Source organism: Ochotona princeps, chromosome Y, assembly GCF_030435755.1.
Source record: "Ochotona princeps isolate mOchPri1 chromosome Y, mOchPri1.hap1, whole genome shotgun sequence".
Taxonomy (NCBI): Eukaryota; Metazoa; Chordata; class Mammalia; order Lagomorpha; family Ochotonidae; genus Ochotona; species Ochotona princeps.
Genome location: NC_080866.1, coordinates 16,919,449 through 16,934,937, shown reverse-complemented (window position 1 = coordinate 16,934,937; position 15,489 = coordinate 16,919,449). Strand labels below are relative to the sequence as shown.

The window sequence follows — 15,489 nt, the reverse complement described above, 5'->3', positions numbered from 1 at the left end:
TATTAAATAAAAATTAACATATAAGGAAGTAGGGGGGAATAAAAAGTAAAATAAAAAAGGTGAAATATTCTGTAAGTTGTTGGCCTGATCCTCACTGACAGGGTATCCAAAATGAGATTGAAATAAAGTAAAGCAGAATTAACATGAATAATTGTCAGATGAATGTTGTAATCCTGGATTCAGATTTTTCTTCAGAAAATCACTATGTTAGGAAAACAGTGGATCATTTTAAATGATATCTTATATGAATACATATAACAGAAGCACAGAAATGTTGCAATGTAAAATACTGCATAAATTACATGTACTTATGGTTTTGCCAGGAAAAAAATCTCAATAAAAATTAAATGTTTAAAGTATAAAATATAAATATATAATTAAAAATACATAGATATACTATACAAGATATAACATGTATTATAATATAGTATTTATAATGGTTCTTTTTAAGGCATTGTTCGTATTAAATTGTCAGGATAAACTTAAATAGCAGAGTAATGAACTTAATGACTATTTTGGAAGGACAACACTATTGTGATGATAGAGGCGAAAACAGGCTGTGGAGTGCGGGTAAGAGGGAAGGTAAATCCTAGAGCCTATGGAACTGCATCACAAAAAAGATTAAACTGCATTTTTTAAAATTTGTGTATGAAAACAAATCTATCAGGTTGCTTCTCCCAGGAGTGGATATGGTACTGCAATGTGACTATTGGGCTGCCTCTAAGAATACGCAAATCACCAGGGACAGACGTGTGTAAAGATGACCACAGTTGGCCCCACTTTGAGAGATGGGAGATCTACTCTGTGTGTTCCTCCAAAGGAAAACCAGAGATGTGCATCTGAGGTCAGCCCTGCAGTTGTTCTGTGACCTGCTCAAGGCAGACCTGTTCTCCCTGGAGCTGAGCTTCTGTGTGGCACTATTTCACTCTCAAAATATGTGCAACATCCACAGCTACGATAAGCCAAAGGCTAGAAGCAGGATTCCATTTACATTTCTCAGGCAGGTGACAGACATCTAGACTCAGGAGCCACCACCTGCTGCCTCCCAGTTTATGTGTTAATAGATATGTTGAAGCAGGGTCAGAGAGAAACTAATATCCCTTCACACAAGGACATCCTCCCTTCCAGTCCAAGTGCATGTCCTCTCTTGTTAATAATTGGTTGTAGGATGTTAACGCACGGTATTACTCTATGCATTATGCTCCACTTGGCATGACTCAACACTGTGTGGGAATATGACAAAGCATCTATAGAAAATGTGAAATGACATATGTATCTCCAGGGCCAGGTCTGGCATCGGTAAAGCATCACCCAGAATCCTAGAATTTCATTTGGGACATGATTGGAGTCTTGGTACTCCTCTTCTGATCAAGCTTCCTGCTAATGTGACAGAATAGTGGAAGATAGCCAATGTGCTCTGGCACCTACACACCTGCAGGGAACATCATAATGGCCTACTCCTGGCTTTTGTAGCAATTTCGGGCTGAATCAGCAGATGAGAGACCTATTTTCCTCTATCCTACCCCAGACTGTCTATTCCTTCCCACTCTCCCTTTCTCCTTACCTACCTTATTCTTTCTCCTCCCTTTCCAGTCCCCACGTTACTCCTTCTAATAAAAATAAACGGCTTTAAATAATACACAGATTCAAAAATATATGGCAGCATAAAATAAAAAGCTTTCAGCTCCATTCACAATGACGTTTTTTTTCTATACTCTTACACAGATATGCCATAATTGGTGCACCTGCTCACCCACTGGCAAACCCTAGAAGAGTGTCCCTCTTTTTGTTGCAATGGATAGGGCTTTTATATGGATATGCATGCACATGGTTGAGTATAGCAAGCAACTTAGCAAGCACTGTATAACACAATTTAGCAAGTTCTCAGAAAAGAGTGATCTCATCACCCACAAACATTGTAATCATCTTAGTTTGAGCACACAGCATGGTATTTATACACACAAAAAACTGCATGAGAATGTGTTTCTCAGGAAGTAAGCATTCTCACAAAGCAAGAAGTTACTGTATTGGGCTAGACCTGATTTGGTAATTACGTAGATTAAAGACAGCTGGAAAACAAATATATATATATATATATATATATATATATATATATATATATATATATATATATATGTCATTTTAAAAGATATTTTCATTGGAAAGTCAGATATACAGAGAGATGCAGAGACAGGGGAGAAGATCATCGGTTCACTGATTCACTCCCTAAGCAGCTGCAATGTCTGGAGCTAAAGCAACCCGAAGCAAGCAGACAGGAGCTTCTTCCAGGTCTCCCCGATAGATGAAGGGTCCCACATCTTTCAAATGCCTTACCATGCTACAAGCAGGGAGCTGGGTGAGAAGCAGGGCCACTAGGATTAGAAATGGTGCCCAAATGGACTCCCAGTGTAGGTCAGAGATGAATTTCTGGTGATTCCCAGCAATAGTAAGCATAAATATTAAGGCAAGAAAAAAAAAAAAAAAACAAGAAAATTAAACCTAATGTACTTGTAAGGCCCCATGATACTTGGAAAAGGGGAGGGAGAACAGAGAAATCTACATCACCCTAGAAGGTGTGAGGCAGACGGGAAATATAACCTATCAGGATCATAACTGGTAACTCATAGAAACAGATTCGAATTAGCATTAGACAATAGTAAATATACAAAGGCATATGGGGGAATCAGGAGTAATCCTAACAACCTCTTAACAGGAGGGCATATGCATAGAGCAGGGGGGACCTCAGAATGGTCAGGCAGACAGGAGGAGGCTTTTATACCAACCCTTAATACTCCCAGATACTCACCAAGGACTATCAGTACCAAGGAGCACCACGGACTACATCCCTACTGCCAAGGAGACCATGAGGAAATGGAGTGCCTTCAGAGACCAAGAACTCTGAGGTCAACCACCCCCATTTGGATCTACCACATGGGATGGAAGAAGCCCAAGTCCTGCCTTGCAGGATCCAAGGTCATCGGAACAACAACCAGGAACCCTGAGTGGTCCGCAGACACAGAAGAACAGTAAACTTTCTTAGGGACGAGGGAGAGGAGCTTTCTCTGGTCCTTGCCTGCTTCCAACTTTGGGTCCCCACCCTCTCTCGTAATAACCATCAGGAGGGCTCCAGAAACCACTCAAAACAAACACACAAACAAACCAACAAACCAAACTAGAATAGATAGACAGAGAACAACAAGGAAAGCTTAGAAACAGACAGGAAATTGTTAGCATGGATGCACTTATAACTCACTGTGTGGGACACAAAGTTTAGTTACTCCTCACTAGGGTATGGAACATTTCTCTGCACACCCCTGCTAAACATGCTCACCTAAACTGTTGAAATATATCCAGTTAGAATTATAGAGTTAGACCACCTGAAAAACAGCCAGGTTCAGCGAAAACATGCTTCAATGCTATAAACTGCTAAAGACTAAAATGAAAATAGGCATGAGACAGCTGAATAGCCATCTAAGCCATTTTAAGGTGTATAGAACACTGTTGAATGTAAACCAAAATTGAAATGTCTATGAAGAAGTCACAGGATGTGGTTGAGAACCTGCATTTTCCTATTAACATATTGATTAACCAATACCATGTCAATTAATGCCATAATGTTGTAAATGATTGGAAATATTATGTTGTGGCTTTTAATTGATTGGGATGATACCCTGCTGGCTCTACCTTCAGACCAGAGATGGTCTCACCAAGAAACCATTGAACTTACCAGGACAATAAGATGCTGCAATTTATGATTGGTCAAAAATCCAATGAAAGAATCTCAACTGAATTTGAACGATGGAAATGCAACAAGGTGGAGCAATCCACCGTGGGGGGGGAGGGTTTGGGGAGGGGCAGGGAAAAATCCCAGTGCATAAAAAAAATGTATCACATAATGCAATGTAATTAATTAAAAAAAAAAGAAAATGAAATAAAAATATGTTTTTAAAAAATTAGCATTTGTTATATTTCTCTATGCTGATTGTGACATTTAATACATCTCTTGAATTTACTTATTCTCTTCCCCTGAACACTTTTGTGGTTATTCAAGGCAAAGACATTCAAATTTGTATCTTTCTCTAAGTTGACGTTATTTTTTTCTGTCACTAATACTTTATCTTCCCCTTCAGCTATAGCCTCAAGTATTAAATATATGTATTTCCTGTTTTGATTCTGTACTGTAAAGTTCTCCCTTATTCTGCTTCACTTTTTGTCATTTTTCTCTTAGCAATACAATTTCCTTTCTTTATCATTTTCATTTTTAATGAATTGATTCATCAGGGTTAGCAAAGGTACACATTCACTACAACACAGACCTGGCAATGTGATATTAACAACAGAAAATAGACTCTACAACTCACAGGTACAATCATAATGCTATAACTAATGGCTTATGACTTGAGAATGAGACCAATACCACTGCCAGAGCAATACAAGTGAGAGCTATCACCGCACACTTCTAGGAAGTAACACATGCACAGTCTCCAGAATTCAAGGAAACAAGATACATCTAATCCCAAGGTTCAAAGGGAAAGCCCCTAACTCAGAGCCCTGCCGCCAATAAAATAATCAACACATTTCCCCTAGCCTTTCAGAAAGCAGTACACATGGAGAGGTGCTGAACACCAAAGAATATGCATTAGTTCAGATACTGACATTACAGAAAATAGCACACATATACACCCTGAACTCCCAGGAACCATCACACACATAGACACTGGCACACCCAGAAACAGCCCACATGTGCTTCAGCATACCCAGGACACAATACACAACATGGATTTTGACTTTTCAGGACACAGTTGCTTCTGCCTGGAGTTGAGCTGTTGAAAACAAGTCTGGCTTTGGTTCCAGAAAGGCCCAGCATAAATGCAGCATCCTGAAGTTGAAGCTTGACTTGAGCTTGACTCTTGGAGGTCTTACTATTCCCTGAGTAGGAGACAGATGTGCTGTGCATAGGGCCAGGACTTGGGTGCGAGTAAACTCAGCTCCACCCAAACCAACAGGACCCAAGGCTGAGGAAACCATGACTGATAGTCGTGGCTCCTTCCTCTGCCGTGCACCATCAGTTCCTAGATTGCCAACCAGCACTACTGCTTTCATCATAGCATCATCAGAAAGCAGTACCATACAGAATATTCACACTTCATACGGGCATTTTCTGTAATCCCAGACGTGTCACAGGAGGGGACAACAATAGTTAACAGCACTTGGGAGAGCAGGAATAATAGACCAGAGCCCAGGCCGTGACATTGTAGAGTGACCCCTTTCTCCTTAGCCTGTGCCACAGGCCCCTTCACCCTGAGCACCTACCAATCTCCTCAGGGTGATAGAGTATGGGTCCTTTGCAGTTGAGAGACCATGTCCACTAGCCTGAGAGAGCCCTTTGCCCTCAAGCCTGGTGTGCTGCAATAACCCCCACCCAGCATGTCACCAATCACAGAGTTGTCCTTTGAATAAAGTCCAGGCCAGTCCTAAACTGCCCAACTTGAGAGATCCCAAGCCTCATTCACACAAATGCTTAGCCTCAAATAATGCATACACTTACCCAGGCTTCAGTAACCTCAAAGTACCAAAGGCACATACTCTTCAGTCAGGCTCATAAGCTTCCCATCTTAGACTCCAACCCTGTTTCACCTGAGACCGCAAACTTTATCCACCTCTGGGGAAGCCCATCATTCTCAGTTCAAACCTGAAGGTCTGCAAGTTGACATGCTTGGCCTCCTCCTCACCCCAAGGAACCCTGAATTCCAGTATTCCATTAACTGCCTGTCTGCCCCACATTCTGGTTTCCATGACGATGCACCTCTGTTTGTTGAGACAGCAGATGTCTAGAGCTGTAGGAATTCAGTGAGAGTGCAGAGCCTGCCTGTTGATCACTATCCTGCTGGTGCCACAGCCCATAGCTGGGTTCCTGGTTTTCAGACGTAGCTCACAGCAAGCCCCTGCATCTTCCCTCTCAGAATTCTTGCTTGATGACAGACTCAGAGGAGTTGGAGTGGGATACCAGAATCACATGTGTCAAGATTCCTGCCAAAGCAAGCTTGCACACACCCAGCTTCAGCACTGGGAAATCTGGAGGTGAGAGCCTCGGGCACATTGCTGTGTTAGTTAGGTTGGCACAGGAGGTTCAGAACAGATGTTTAGCATTGGCAGAATAGACAACTGTATCGAGACCAGAGGACATGGCTGATACTTTGTTCTTCTGTAGCCACTGTGATTACACAGCAACCTCTCATGTCTTCTAACATTCCAAGATGCCTTCAAAAATGTTTCCATGTAGTTCTCCAAGGAATAGTGTGCAAAGATTGGCAAGTCAGAGCAGACCTACTTTCAAAAATGAAGTGGAAATATAACATGCAAGTCACACAGACCTATGCAGCATCAGCCCATTGTGCCTGTGTGTTTCCCCTCCCCTTGTCCCACCTGTTCAGGGATGAATATGGACAAGGATGTTTGTGTTCTGACTATGCAGACCTCTCACCTGTACTCAATACTCCCAGTCCATCCTGGGAGTGCTATGAATCGCTTTGCCTTCCACTTCTTCTTCTAGGTGTATTGCCTAAAGGGAAGATTTTGCTTTAATCTAACTCTGAGAGCCCCCTCAACTGGCTTTCTTATGAGTGCTGACACTCACAGCCCCTGGACAACACTAATGCTTTTGATAATAGAGGCCTATAAAGAAAGTGAGGGCCAGGAGAAATAAGCAGCAACTGAAAACCATTCTTGGCATCAAACTCAGCAATATTTGATTAACACCATTTACTATCTTGAAAACAGTGCCTGTCAGAGGCTGCTGACTTATATAAGATCCTAGAACAGTAACTATGCTATTAATCAGACAAAAAGTGGAAAATGTATGAACAGTTGACACTTAACATGAACTAACTAATTCAAGACGGAAGTACAACCAAGCTTGTACATAAGTGGTTTGTGTATGTTGTTCAAAGTCAGAGACAGGGAGCGAAAAAGAGACAGAGAGATCTACCCATTTATTCACTCCCTAGTCTGTGCAGATGAACCTGGTCAACATTAGAGACCGGAAGCTTTCATTTGGGTAGAAGAATCCCAAGTATTAGGGCCATTACTTCCTGCTTCCCCAATTGCACCACCAGGTGATGAAGTGAAAATGACAGGTGGAACTGAAACCAGTGCTCAAGAATGGGGTTGCTCATGTTGTAGACTACTCAAACTGCCGCCCAACAATTCATTGGAAGTGTTGACTTTCTTTCTTTCTGATGACTATGCTATTTTTTTTTATTAAGTCTCACAGGTTGTTAATGGAATTTTCAGGGTTTTCCATGTGTAAGCTCATGCCAAATGCAAATGTAGAAAACATGTTGCTTCATTTCCAAATTGGAGAAGCTATTTCCTCACCTCATTGTTCTGTCTAGGAAAAGTTTCAGATCAAATAATAGTAGCAAGTATGTAGAAACCATTCCTTGTTTCTGATCTTAGAGAAATTATTTTCAATTTCTAAAAACTAACTATGCAATTAATTGCAGATTTTTCCATATGATTTTTACTTTCTTTTCAAGGAAATTTCTTTCTGTTCCTAAATTGTTCATCAGTTACATTCTGAAAATCAAATTACTTTATTTAATTGAACAATAGACATAAATCAGAGTGGAGGTGGAAATGAAGGATTTCTTTTGTTTTTTGGGTCTGTTTTAAAGATAAAAATCTTCAACACATACACATACATCTTAGTGATAGTTAAAAGATATTTTCATGTCACATCTGGATCACAGGTAGAATCCCTACTCTCTGATCCAAAATTCTTTTCTGCTAAGAGTTTGCAAAGTTTTGAAATATTTATCAATGCTTTCTTGTCACCTTCTAGTCAAACCTCGTCGCATGACCTGCAAAAAGAAACACACCAGACAGCAGAAGGTGAGTAGCTCTTAAAACCCTTTCACTAAAAGAAAATAATAATAAATCGATAAATAATGATCCTCTTAAGTCCCTCACAGGTAAAACAAGAAAGGACACCGTATACTATTAACTGTCTTCTTCCTCTCATGATCTTTTGTAATAGCTAACATGATCAGGAACCTTAAACAAGACTTCTTGTGTCGCTACTTCTTGTGTTGTTTTCACGGTATTTCAGACTTTGTAAGGTTTATCATCAACACACACAGTTAAACCTTCCAACAACCCTATGAATCAGTTACTGAAATACACTCCTTTAAATGTTGAGGAATGTGAGGTATAGTACTGTTAAGTGTTTGAGATAAGAGTGGGTGTCCACACCTTCATAGGGACTTTATTTAGAGCAGAGAAAGTCTGCAAGGGCCTAGTGGCTAAATCCTCACCTTGCACACTCCGAGGTCCCATGTGGAAGCCAGTTCATTTCGCAGCTGTTCCACTTCCCATCCAGTTTCCTGCTGATGGCCTGGGAAAGCAGTGGAGGATGGCCCAAAGCCTTACGACCATGGCACCACGTGGGAGACCTGGAGGAGGCTCCTGGTTCTGGGCTTCAGATCAGCCTGGCTCTGGCTTTAGCCATCACTTGGGAATGATCCAGTGGACTGATAATAGTTGTCTCTCTTTCCCTCTGGAAATGTTCCTTACGAATTAACATGAAATCTTACTGGAGAGAGAGAGAGAGAACCTCCAAGCCTGAAGACTCCAGGCTTTAATGCTGAGAATGTATCAAACAGGCAGTAATTTAAACTTCCCTCTGTGTTCACTCATACATTAAACAGAATTGTATCTTGAACTCATGTCCTCATTCTTGTAGGACAAAACAACATCCTCCTTTTCTGGGTACTAAGTACGCAGTCCTTCCAATGTTTGCAATTATTTTTGTTTCCTGTTGCTTCGACAATACAATGTGACTTTTGAGTGTCCAGTTGATTACAAATATTTCTCCAAAATTTTGGCAGAGTTTGGGTCATGAAGAACTTCCCCAAATTTTCTGGAAAATTCATTCAACATTTTCTGATAAAACAGAAAAGCAAGTCCAAGGAATTCTAAAGACATACATATCTGCTATATGTATCATATATATGATATATGTATGTATGACTTGGGTTTCAGCTATAAAAACAGGGTAAACTGGTCGTAGCACTATAGATATTACTAAATCAAATTAATGAGTATGTAATATCTCAAAATGAACTTTAGCTACATGTATGCCAATTTACAGGTCAACAAGAGTAGCTGTGGAGAAGTATCTAACAGTACATCTGGGTTCAAGCCAATTGATATAGGCACCAGCTTATCCAATCCCCAAATCAATTAAGCTCAGGATATTGTCCTTTTCAGCTTTTATCACCATCTTAATTTTTTTTCTAACCTCATGTATGCCACCAAATTCTCCAGTTGTATCTCATCCTGTCTGTGCTTTCCTATATTTTCCCTTCACGGTCCACAGCTTGATAAGACATACTTTCCTAAAGAAGCCCTACCAACCTGCTTTCACAAATATTGTCCTCCAGATTATCTTTCTAAATCTTCTCCCCTTTTCCACTTTCATTTGTGCAGAGGAAATTGAAAACCATCTAGAGAGAAACAGCCTCAAATGATGTGATCTATCCCCAAATACACTAGAAACACAGACACTGCTTTTCCCTTCAGTATTCAATCACCTCATATGTTCCCATGTTTGCTGATACTTTAAAGAATGCCATGTACCTGAAAACACTTTGCAATCCCAAAGGACAAATGCACTGAACAATGAGTTTAAAAAAATGTTACTTTCTCATTAAAGGGAAAGTCCAGCGGGCCTTTACGTAATGAAATCAGTACGAAGGAATCATCAGGAACTGCAAATTTACTAAACACAACTGGCTCAAAGAAGGGCCGGAAAACAGTGTTCCATCCTAAGGAATCATACAGCTCAGGAAAGCACTCTACACAAAACTTGGTAAGAAAATAATTTCAGGAGTTGTCTCTCTAGGCCCACTAGGAAGCCCAAGGAAGGTGGAGCTTGATGAGGATGGTCAAGCTGTGAGGGATGCAATTGCATGCTTGGGTCACACTCAACACAAAATAAATAGAGCCTCTAGAAACATGATTACATTTTAAGCTCTTTGGGGAATATCTAAAAAAAAAAAATGGTGGGATCAGCTTACTTAGCCTATATGCAGACACTTCATGGAGAGGAAGTCAGTTGTTCTAGGAGTGAAGATACTAGTTAATATGCCTGTTTCCCATGGCAGAGTACCTGGGTTCCAGAACTGACCCTATCTCTGACTTTAGCAAATTGTTGATATACAAATTAGTAACACTTGGTGAGGAGATAAATGATTGAGGTCTTACAACCCCCTGGGAAAACTGAATAAAGCTTTCTGATCTGAGACTGATTTGGGTGCTATCCAAGTTACTCAAAAAATGAACCTACCCACCTCTCTCTGCCTTCTGTATACTCTGATTCTCTCAACTGCTGTGTCAATCTCTAGATGTGTCTTTCTTTGCTGTTTAAATAAACAGATATTCAAACTTCAGGGGAAATGAATTAAAACCAGAGATTGTAATGAAAAACAAATGTCCATGCAGTTTTTCCTTGTCTTGAAAGCCCTTTATTTTATTTGAAACATTAAACCCAAAAGAACTGATAACTTCACTGACTTAGTCTCTCCATCTCAGAACTCAGAAGAAAGGATGAGAATGAAGAATTTCAGATGTACAACTTGAAAGGAAGAAAGAGTCAGACATACAAAGTGTTCAGTGAGACTGAGAATGATGACTACCTGTGTAAGTGACCCTTTGGCACATCCACAAAGAAAAAATCCCATAGTCTGAATTGAAATTCCACTTGTAATTTGGTCTTACATCATTCTGTCTTCTGGTAACTTGGGGTGCAAGACTGAGACTGAGTGATGTGAACACTTAACTGCTTCTGATGCTCTCTATAGCCAGCAACGTTTGGTATATGTTCCTCATCCCTTCCACTCTCATCTCCAGATTGTGAGAAGTGTCAGATCTGCTTCCTGAAGAGCTGTGCTGCTCATGGACTCCCCGCTCCGTGTTTCTAAAGGACAATCCAGTGGAAAAGGGACATCCTAGTGGTGCTCTCCTCAGTGTGCCCACTGGACTTCGAGTTGGCCCATCGAGCATTCCGGAAGCTGGGCTTGGAGTATTTAATGAAGCATCTGATCTGCCTTTGGGGTTGCACTTTGGTCCTTTTGAGGGCAAGATCACAGAAGTGGAAGAGGAAGCTGACAGTGGGTACAGCTGGCAGGTAAGAAGCACATCCCTTTCCAGTCTGATGGCTTTTCACCTGCCTAGCATGAGACTGGTTCATGTGTCCTTCTACACATTATGGCATGAGTTGAGCCAACATGATCAGCCAGGCTGTAAAGATTAGCATAGGGCTCGGCGTCGTGGCCTTGTGGCTAAAGTCCTCACTTTGAACCTGCTGGGATCAAAACTGGGCACTCTTTCTAATACCAGCAGTTCCACTTGCCATCCAGCTCCCTGCTTGTGGCCTAGGATAGCAGTTGAGGACAGCCCACGCCTTGGCACCCTGCATCTGCATGGGAGACCCCAAAGAGTTTCCTGGTTCCCAGCTTTGGATCGGCACAGTACCGGCTGCTGTGGTTAGTTGGGGGAGTGGCTCATCAGATGGTAGACCTTCCAATCTCTCTCTCTGTCTCCTCTTCTCTGTACATCTGACTTTGTAATAAAAATAAATAATTCCAAAAAATAAATAAATATTAGCCTAGAGAAAATCACTGGGCTGTTAAAAATAAAGCAGCAGCAATCTCCTCTATGGGCTTCTACTGTAAGGAAATAAACCAGAATAAATGTGTACCAACATTATGTAAAGTCTCAACAGGTGTCGGAGTCATGTAATGTCACAGAACATGAGGATAGAGTTGTTAATAATTCTGCTGAACTACACCCATTTCAGAAACGTATTAACCTATTTTTTTGAAACTCAGATAGCCAAGGGCAGGAACAGCTATGAGTACGTGGATGGAAAGGATACTTCTTTGGCCAACTGGATGAGGTAAGAGCCATGGCATGTTACAACTATACAGGATATTTCTCTCCAAGACAAGATCTCTTTCCTTTCTCCTTTACTTTCCTCCGTGACTTTTGCATCATATGTCCTCTTTCATGTTTATTCTAATGACCTGTGAATGTCATGACCTGTTTCTAAAAGCATATTCTATATAAATACTATTTATTTATTTTTATTATTCATTAATTACATTGCATTATGTGACACAGTTTCATAGGTACTTGGATTCTCCCCACTCCTCCCCAAACCCTCCCACCATAGTGGATTCCTCCACATTTCGCATAACCACAGTTCAAGTTCAGTTGAGATTCCTCCATTGCAAGCATATACCAAACATAGAAACCCGCATCTTATTGTCCAGCCAAGTTCAACGGCTTCTTAGGCATACCCTGTCTGGATGGAAGGCAGAGCCAGCAGAGTATCATCCCAATCAATTAAAAGCCAGGGAACTTGAGCATTTTTTTGTATGTTTATTTGCCAGTTGGGTTTGTTCTTTTGTGAAGTGTCTGCCCATTTCCCATGCCCATTTCTTGAGTGGCTTGTTTGTTTTGACATTTTGGTTGTTTTGTAGCTCTTTGTATATTCCATCACCTATGTAGTGCGTGAATATCTTCTCCCATTCTGTGGGTTACTTTGTTACTGTGTTGATTATTTCGCTTGCTGTACAGAAGCTTCTTAGTTTGATGAAATCCCATTTGTTTATTCTGGTCTTGATTGCTATTGCCTTTGGTGTCCTTTTTAGGAAGTATGGACCTACCCCCAGATCTTGCAGAGTATTTCCAACCTTTTCTTCCAAAGGTTTGAAGGTTTCTTGATGTAGGTTTAGATCTGTTACCCATTTAGATTTGATCTTAGTGTATGGTGAGAGTGTACAGTGAGAGCTTGATTTGTTTCCCATTTGGATTCCTCTGATTGCTTTTTCTTGTCTTATGGCCTCAGTGAGTACCTCTAGGACTATGTTGAATAGTATTGGAGGAAGTGGACATCCCTGTCTTGTTCCAGATCTCAGTGGGAAGGGTTCCAGTGTTTCTCCATTCAGTATGATGCTGGCGTTGGGTTTTTCATATATAGTTTTGATTATGTTGTGGTTTATTCCATCAATGCCTCCCTTGGTTAGGGTTTTTAGCAGGAAGTGGTGTTGGATTATGTCAAAAGCTTTTTCTGCGTCTATTGATACGATCATGTGATTTTTGTTTTTCAGCTTTTGGATGTGGTGTATCACATATATGGATTTCCGTATGTTGAACCATTCCTGCATTCCATGGATGAATCCTACCTAATCTGAATGAATGATCTGTCCGATGTGTTTTGAATTCTATTTTCTAGGGTTTTGTTGAGAATCTTAGCATCAATATTCATCAAAGAGATAGGTCTGTAGTTTTCTTTCTCTGTTGGTTTTCTGTCTGGTTTTCGGATTAAGGTAATGTTGACTTCATAGAACGAGTTTGTCAGGGTTGCTTCCTTTTCTATTGTTTTGAAGAGTTTGTAGAGGATTGGGGTTAGTTGTGTTCGGAATGTTTTGTAGAATTTTGTAGCGTTTTCGTCAGGGCCTGGCTTTTCTTTGATGGGAGATCTTTAATCACTGATTCAATCTCTGCTTCAGTTATGGGTTTGTTCAGTTCGTTTGTTGCCTCTGGACTAAGTTTTGGCAGGTGGTGTGAGCCTAAGAACTTTTCCATTTCTTGTTGGTCTTCTGATTTGTTGGAGTACAGTGCTTTGTAGTAATTTCTAATTATGTCCTTAATGGCTGCGGTGTCTGTTGTTATGTTGCCTTTTTCATCTTTGATGCTGTTAATTCTTGCTTTCTTACCATAACATAAATCACTATGCTTAATAAACAGAACACAAAGATGGGCCTTGAGGAATCTAGATCAACTGGGGCCATTAGACTCACTCTTTCTCTAATTAGCATTGATTAAGCCCTTCCAGTGTCAAAAATTTCCTAAATACATGGAGATTTCATGAAATTGGTGCCTGGCAGTAATGTTTCTTAGTCTTTTGACAATTATACACTGTCAGAACAACTTCAGACATAAGACCTTCAATCGATGAGACAGTGAAAGATAAAAAAAAGAAAAAGAGTAAACAGCTGGGTTCTGGGGACAGGCATTGACAAGCAGTGGGCTAAGGCAGTGACTGTGAAGCCTGCATCCCAAATACTGGTTGCTCTACTGCCAAACCAGTGGCTTCCCCATGCATCCAGGGAAGTTTTGGAGAATGTCCTCAATCTTTGACCTCTGTGCCCACGTGGAAGACCTGGTTGAAGCTCCTGCCTGCCACTGTATCCTTTCTGTGTCCCCATTCCACCCGTTCTCCTGGCATCTCTGTCTTTTTCCCCTTGTCCTCTTTGCTTCTCTGCCTGTCAAATAAAAATAAAACACTAAACTTTATCAATTAAGCAAAACAAAACCAAACCTGGGATGTGGATGAGAGAAGAAAGCTGTATCTGGACAAGGGTTTCTGTGAGCAGTTCTGTGAGAGGATAAGAAACAATGAAGACTCCTCTACATTTCTGGATCTGGATCTTGGACTCCCAAGATCCAGGAGAAAGATCCAAGAGAAAGGACTCCAAAGGATTGCCTTTGGGAAAGCTGAGGTGTGGAGCATGTGTGGAAAGCTAGATGTAAGGAGTGTGTCCACTCATCCAATTCTGTAGCAGAAAACTGAATGAAATTTGGAGTTTAGGGAAACTCTGTGTGCTTCATGGCAGTCAAGGTGGGAGTAAGGTGGGCTTGAGTTTTGAGGATGACTAGTGAGGAAGGAAGGAAGAAAGCATACTTATCACAATGAACACTGTATCTACAACTTGTACCTGGGAGTTCATTGATCTCATGAGAGAGGTGTATGTTTTCTGGGAGAACTCTTGCAGAATTGGGATTCAAGCAGGGTGGAGGCTATTACAGAGCACATGAGATTTGAACGTGACAGAGCATTCAAGCTCAGCATTTATCTCCACCCCAGGTATGTGAACTGTGCCCGCAATGATGAGGAGCAGAATTTGGTGGCCTTCCAGTACCACAGGCAGATATTTTACCGCACCTGCCAGGTCATCACACCAGGCTGTGAGCTGCTAATATGGTATGGGGATGAGTATGGCCAGAAGCTGGGTATCAAGGGAAGCAACAAGAAGAAAAAGAAGGGAAGAAAAAGGAAGAGCTCACAACAGTGAGAGGTAAGTAGCACTGTTGTGTTGAAATAAGCAAAGGAGTCCCCTTGGGAATATTTGTGATTCAACTCTAAGGAGTCAAATGTATTGTAAGTGCTGCCAAAGTTCAATTCAAATGTGATTTCCATTTAGCAAAAACAAAGACTTACTTATCAAATAAAAGGAAGAGTTATAAGAGACTCAAGCACAGAGATAGAGGGAGATAGAAAGGAGAGATCACCACCTACTGTGTTATTCCCCAAAAACTGCACTAGGGCATAGTATGGCATCCTATGGCTCAAGTCCTCACCTTGGACATGCTGGGATCCCATATGAACACCAGTTCATGTCCTGACTGCTCCAAATCCCT

General features: G+C 41.0%; 1 protein-coding gene across 1 annotated transcript; it reads left to right on the top strand.

Moving 5' to 3' along the window:
* Nucleotides 1–8,043: 8,043 nt before the first annotated feature.
* Nucleotides 8,044–15,083, top strand: LOC131478735 (histone-lysine N-methyltransferase PRDM7-like; the record flags this gene model as incomplete). The annotated part of the gene is made up of 5 exons (XM_058659308.1): nucleotides 8,044–8,115; nucleotides 9,716–9,871; nucleotides 10,985–11,188; nucleotides 11,892–11,959; nucleotides 14,936–15,083. Coding segments are annotated over exons 1-5 (648 nt in total), but the record flags the coding sequence as incomplete, so codon positions are not given.
* Nucleotides 15,084–15,489: the final 406 nt, after the last annotated feature.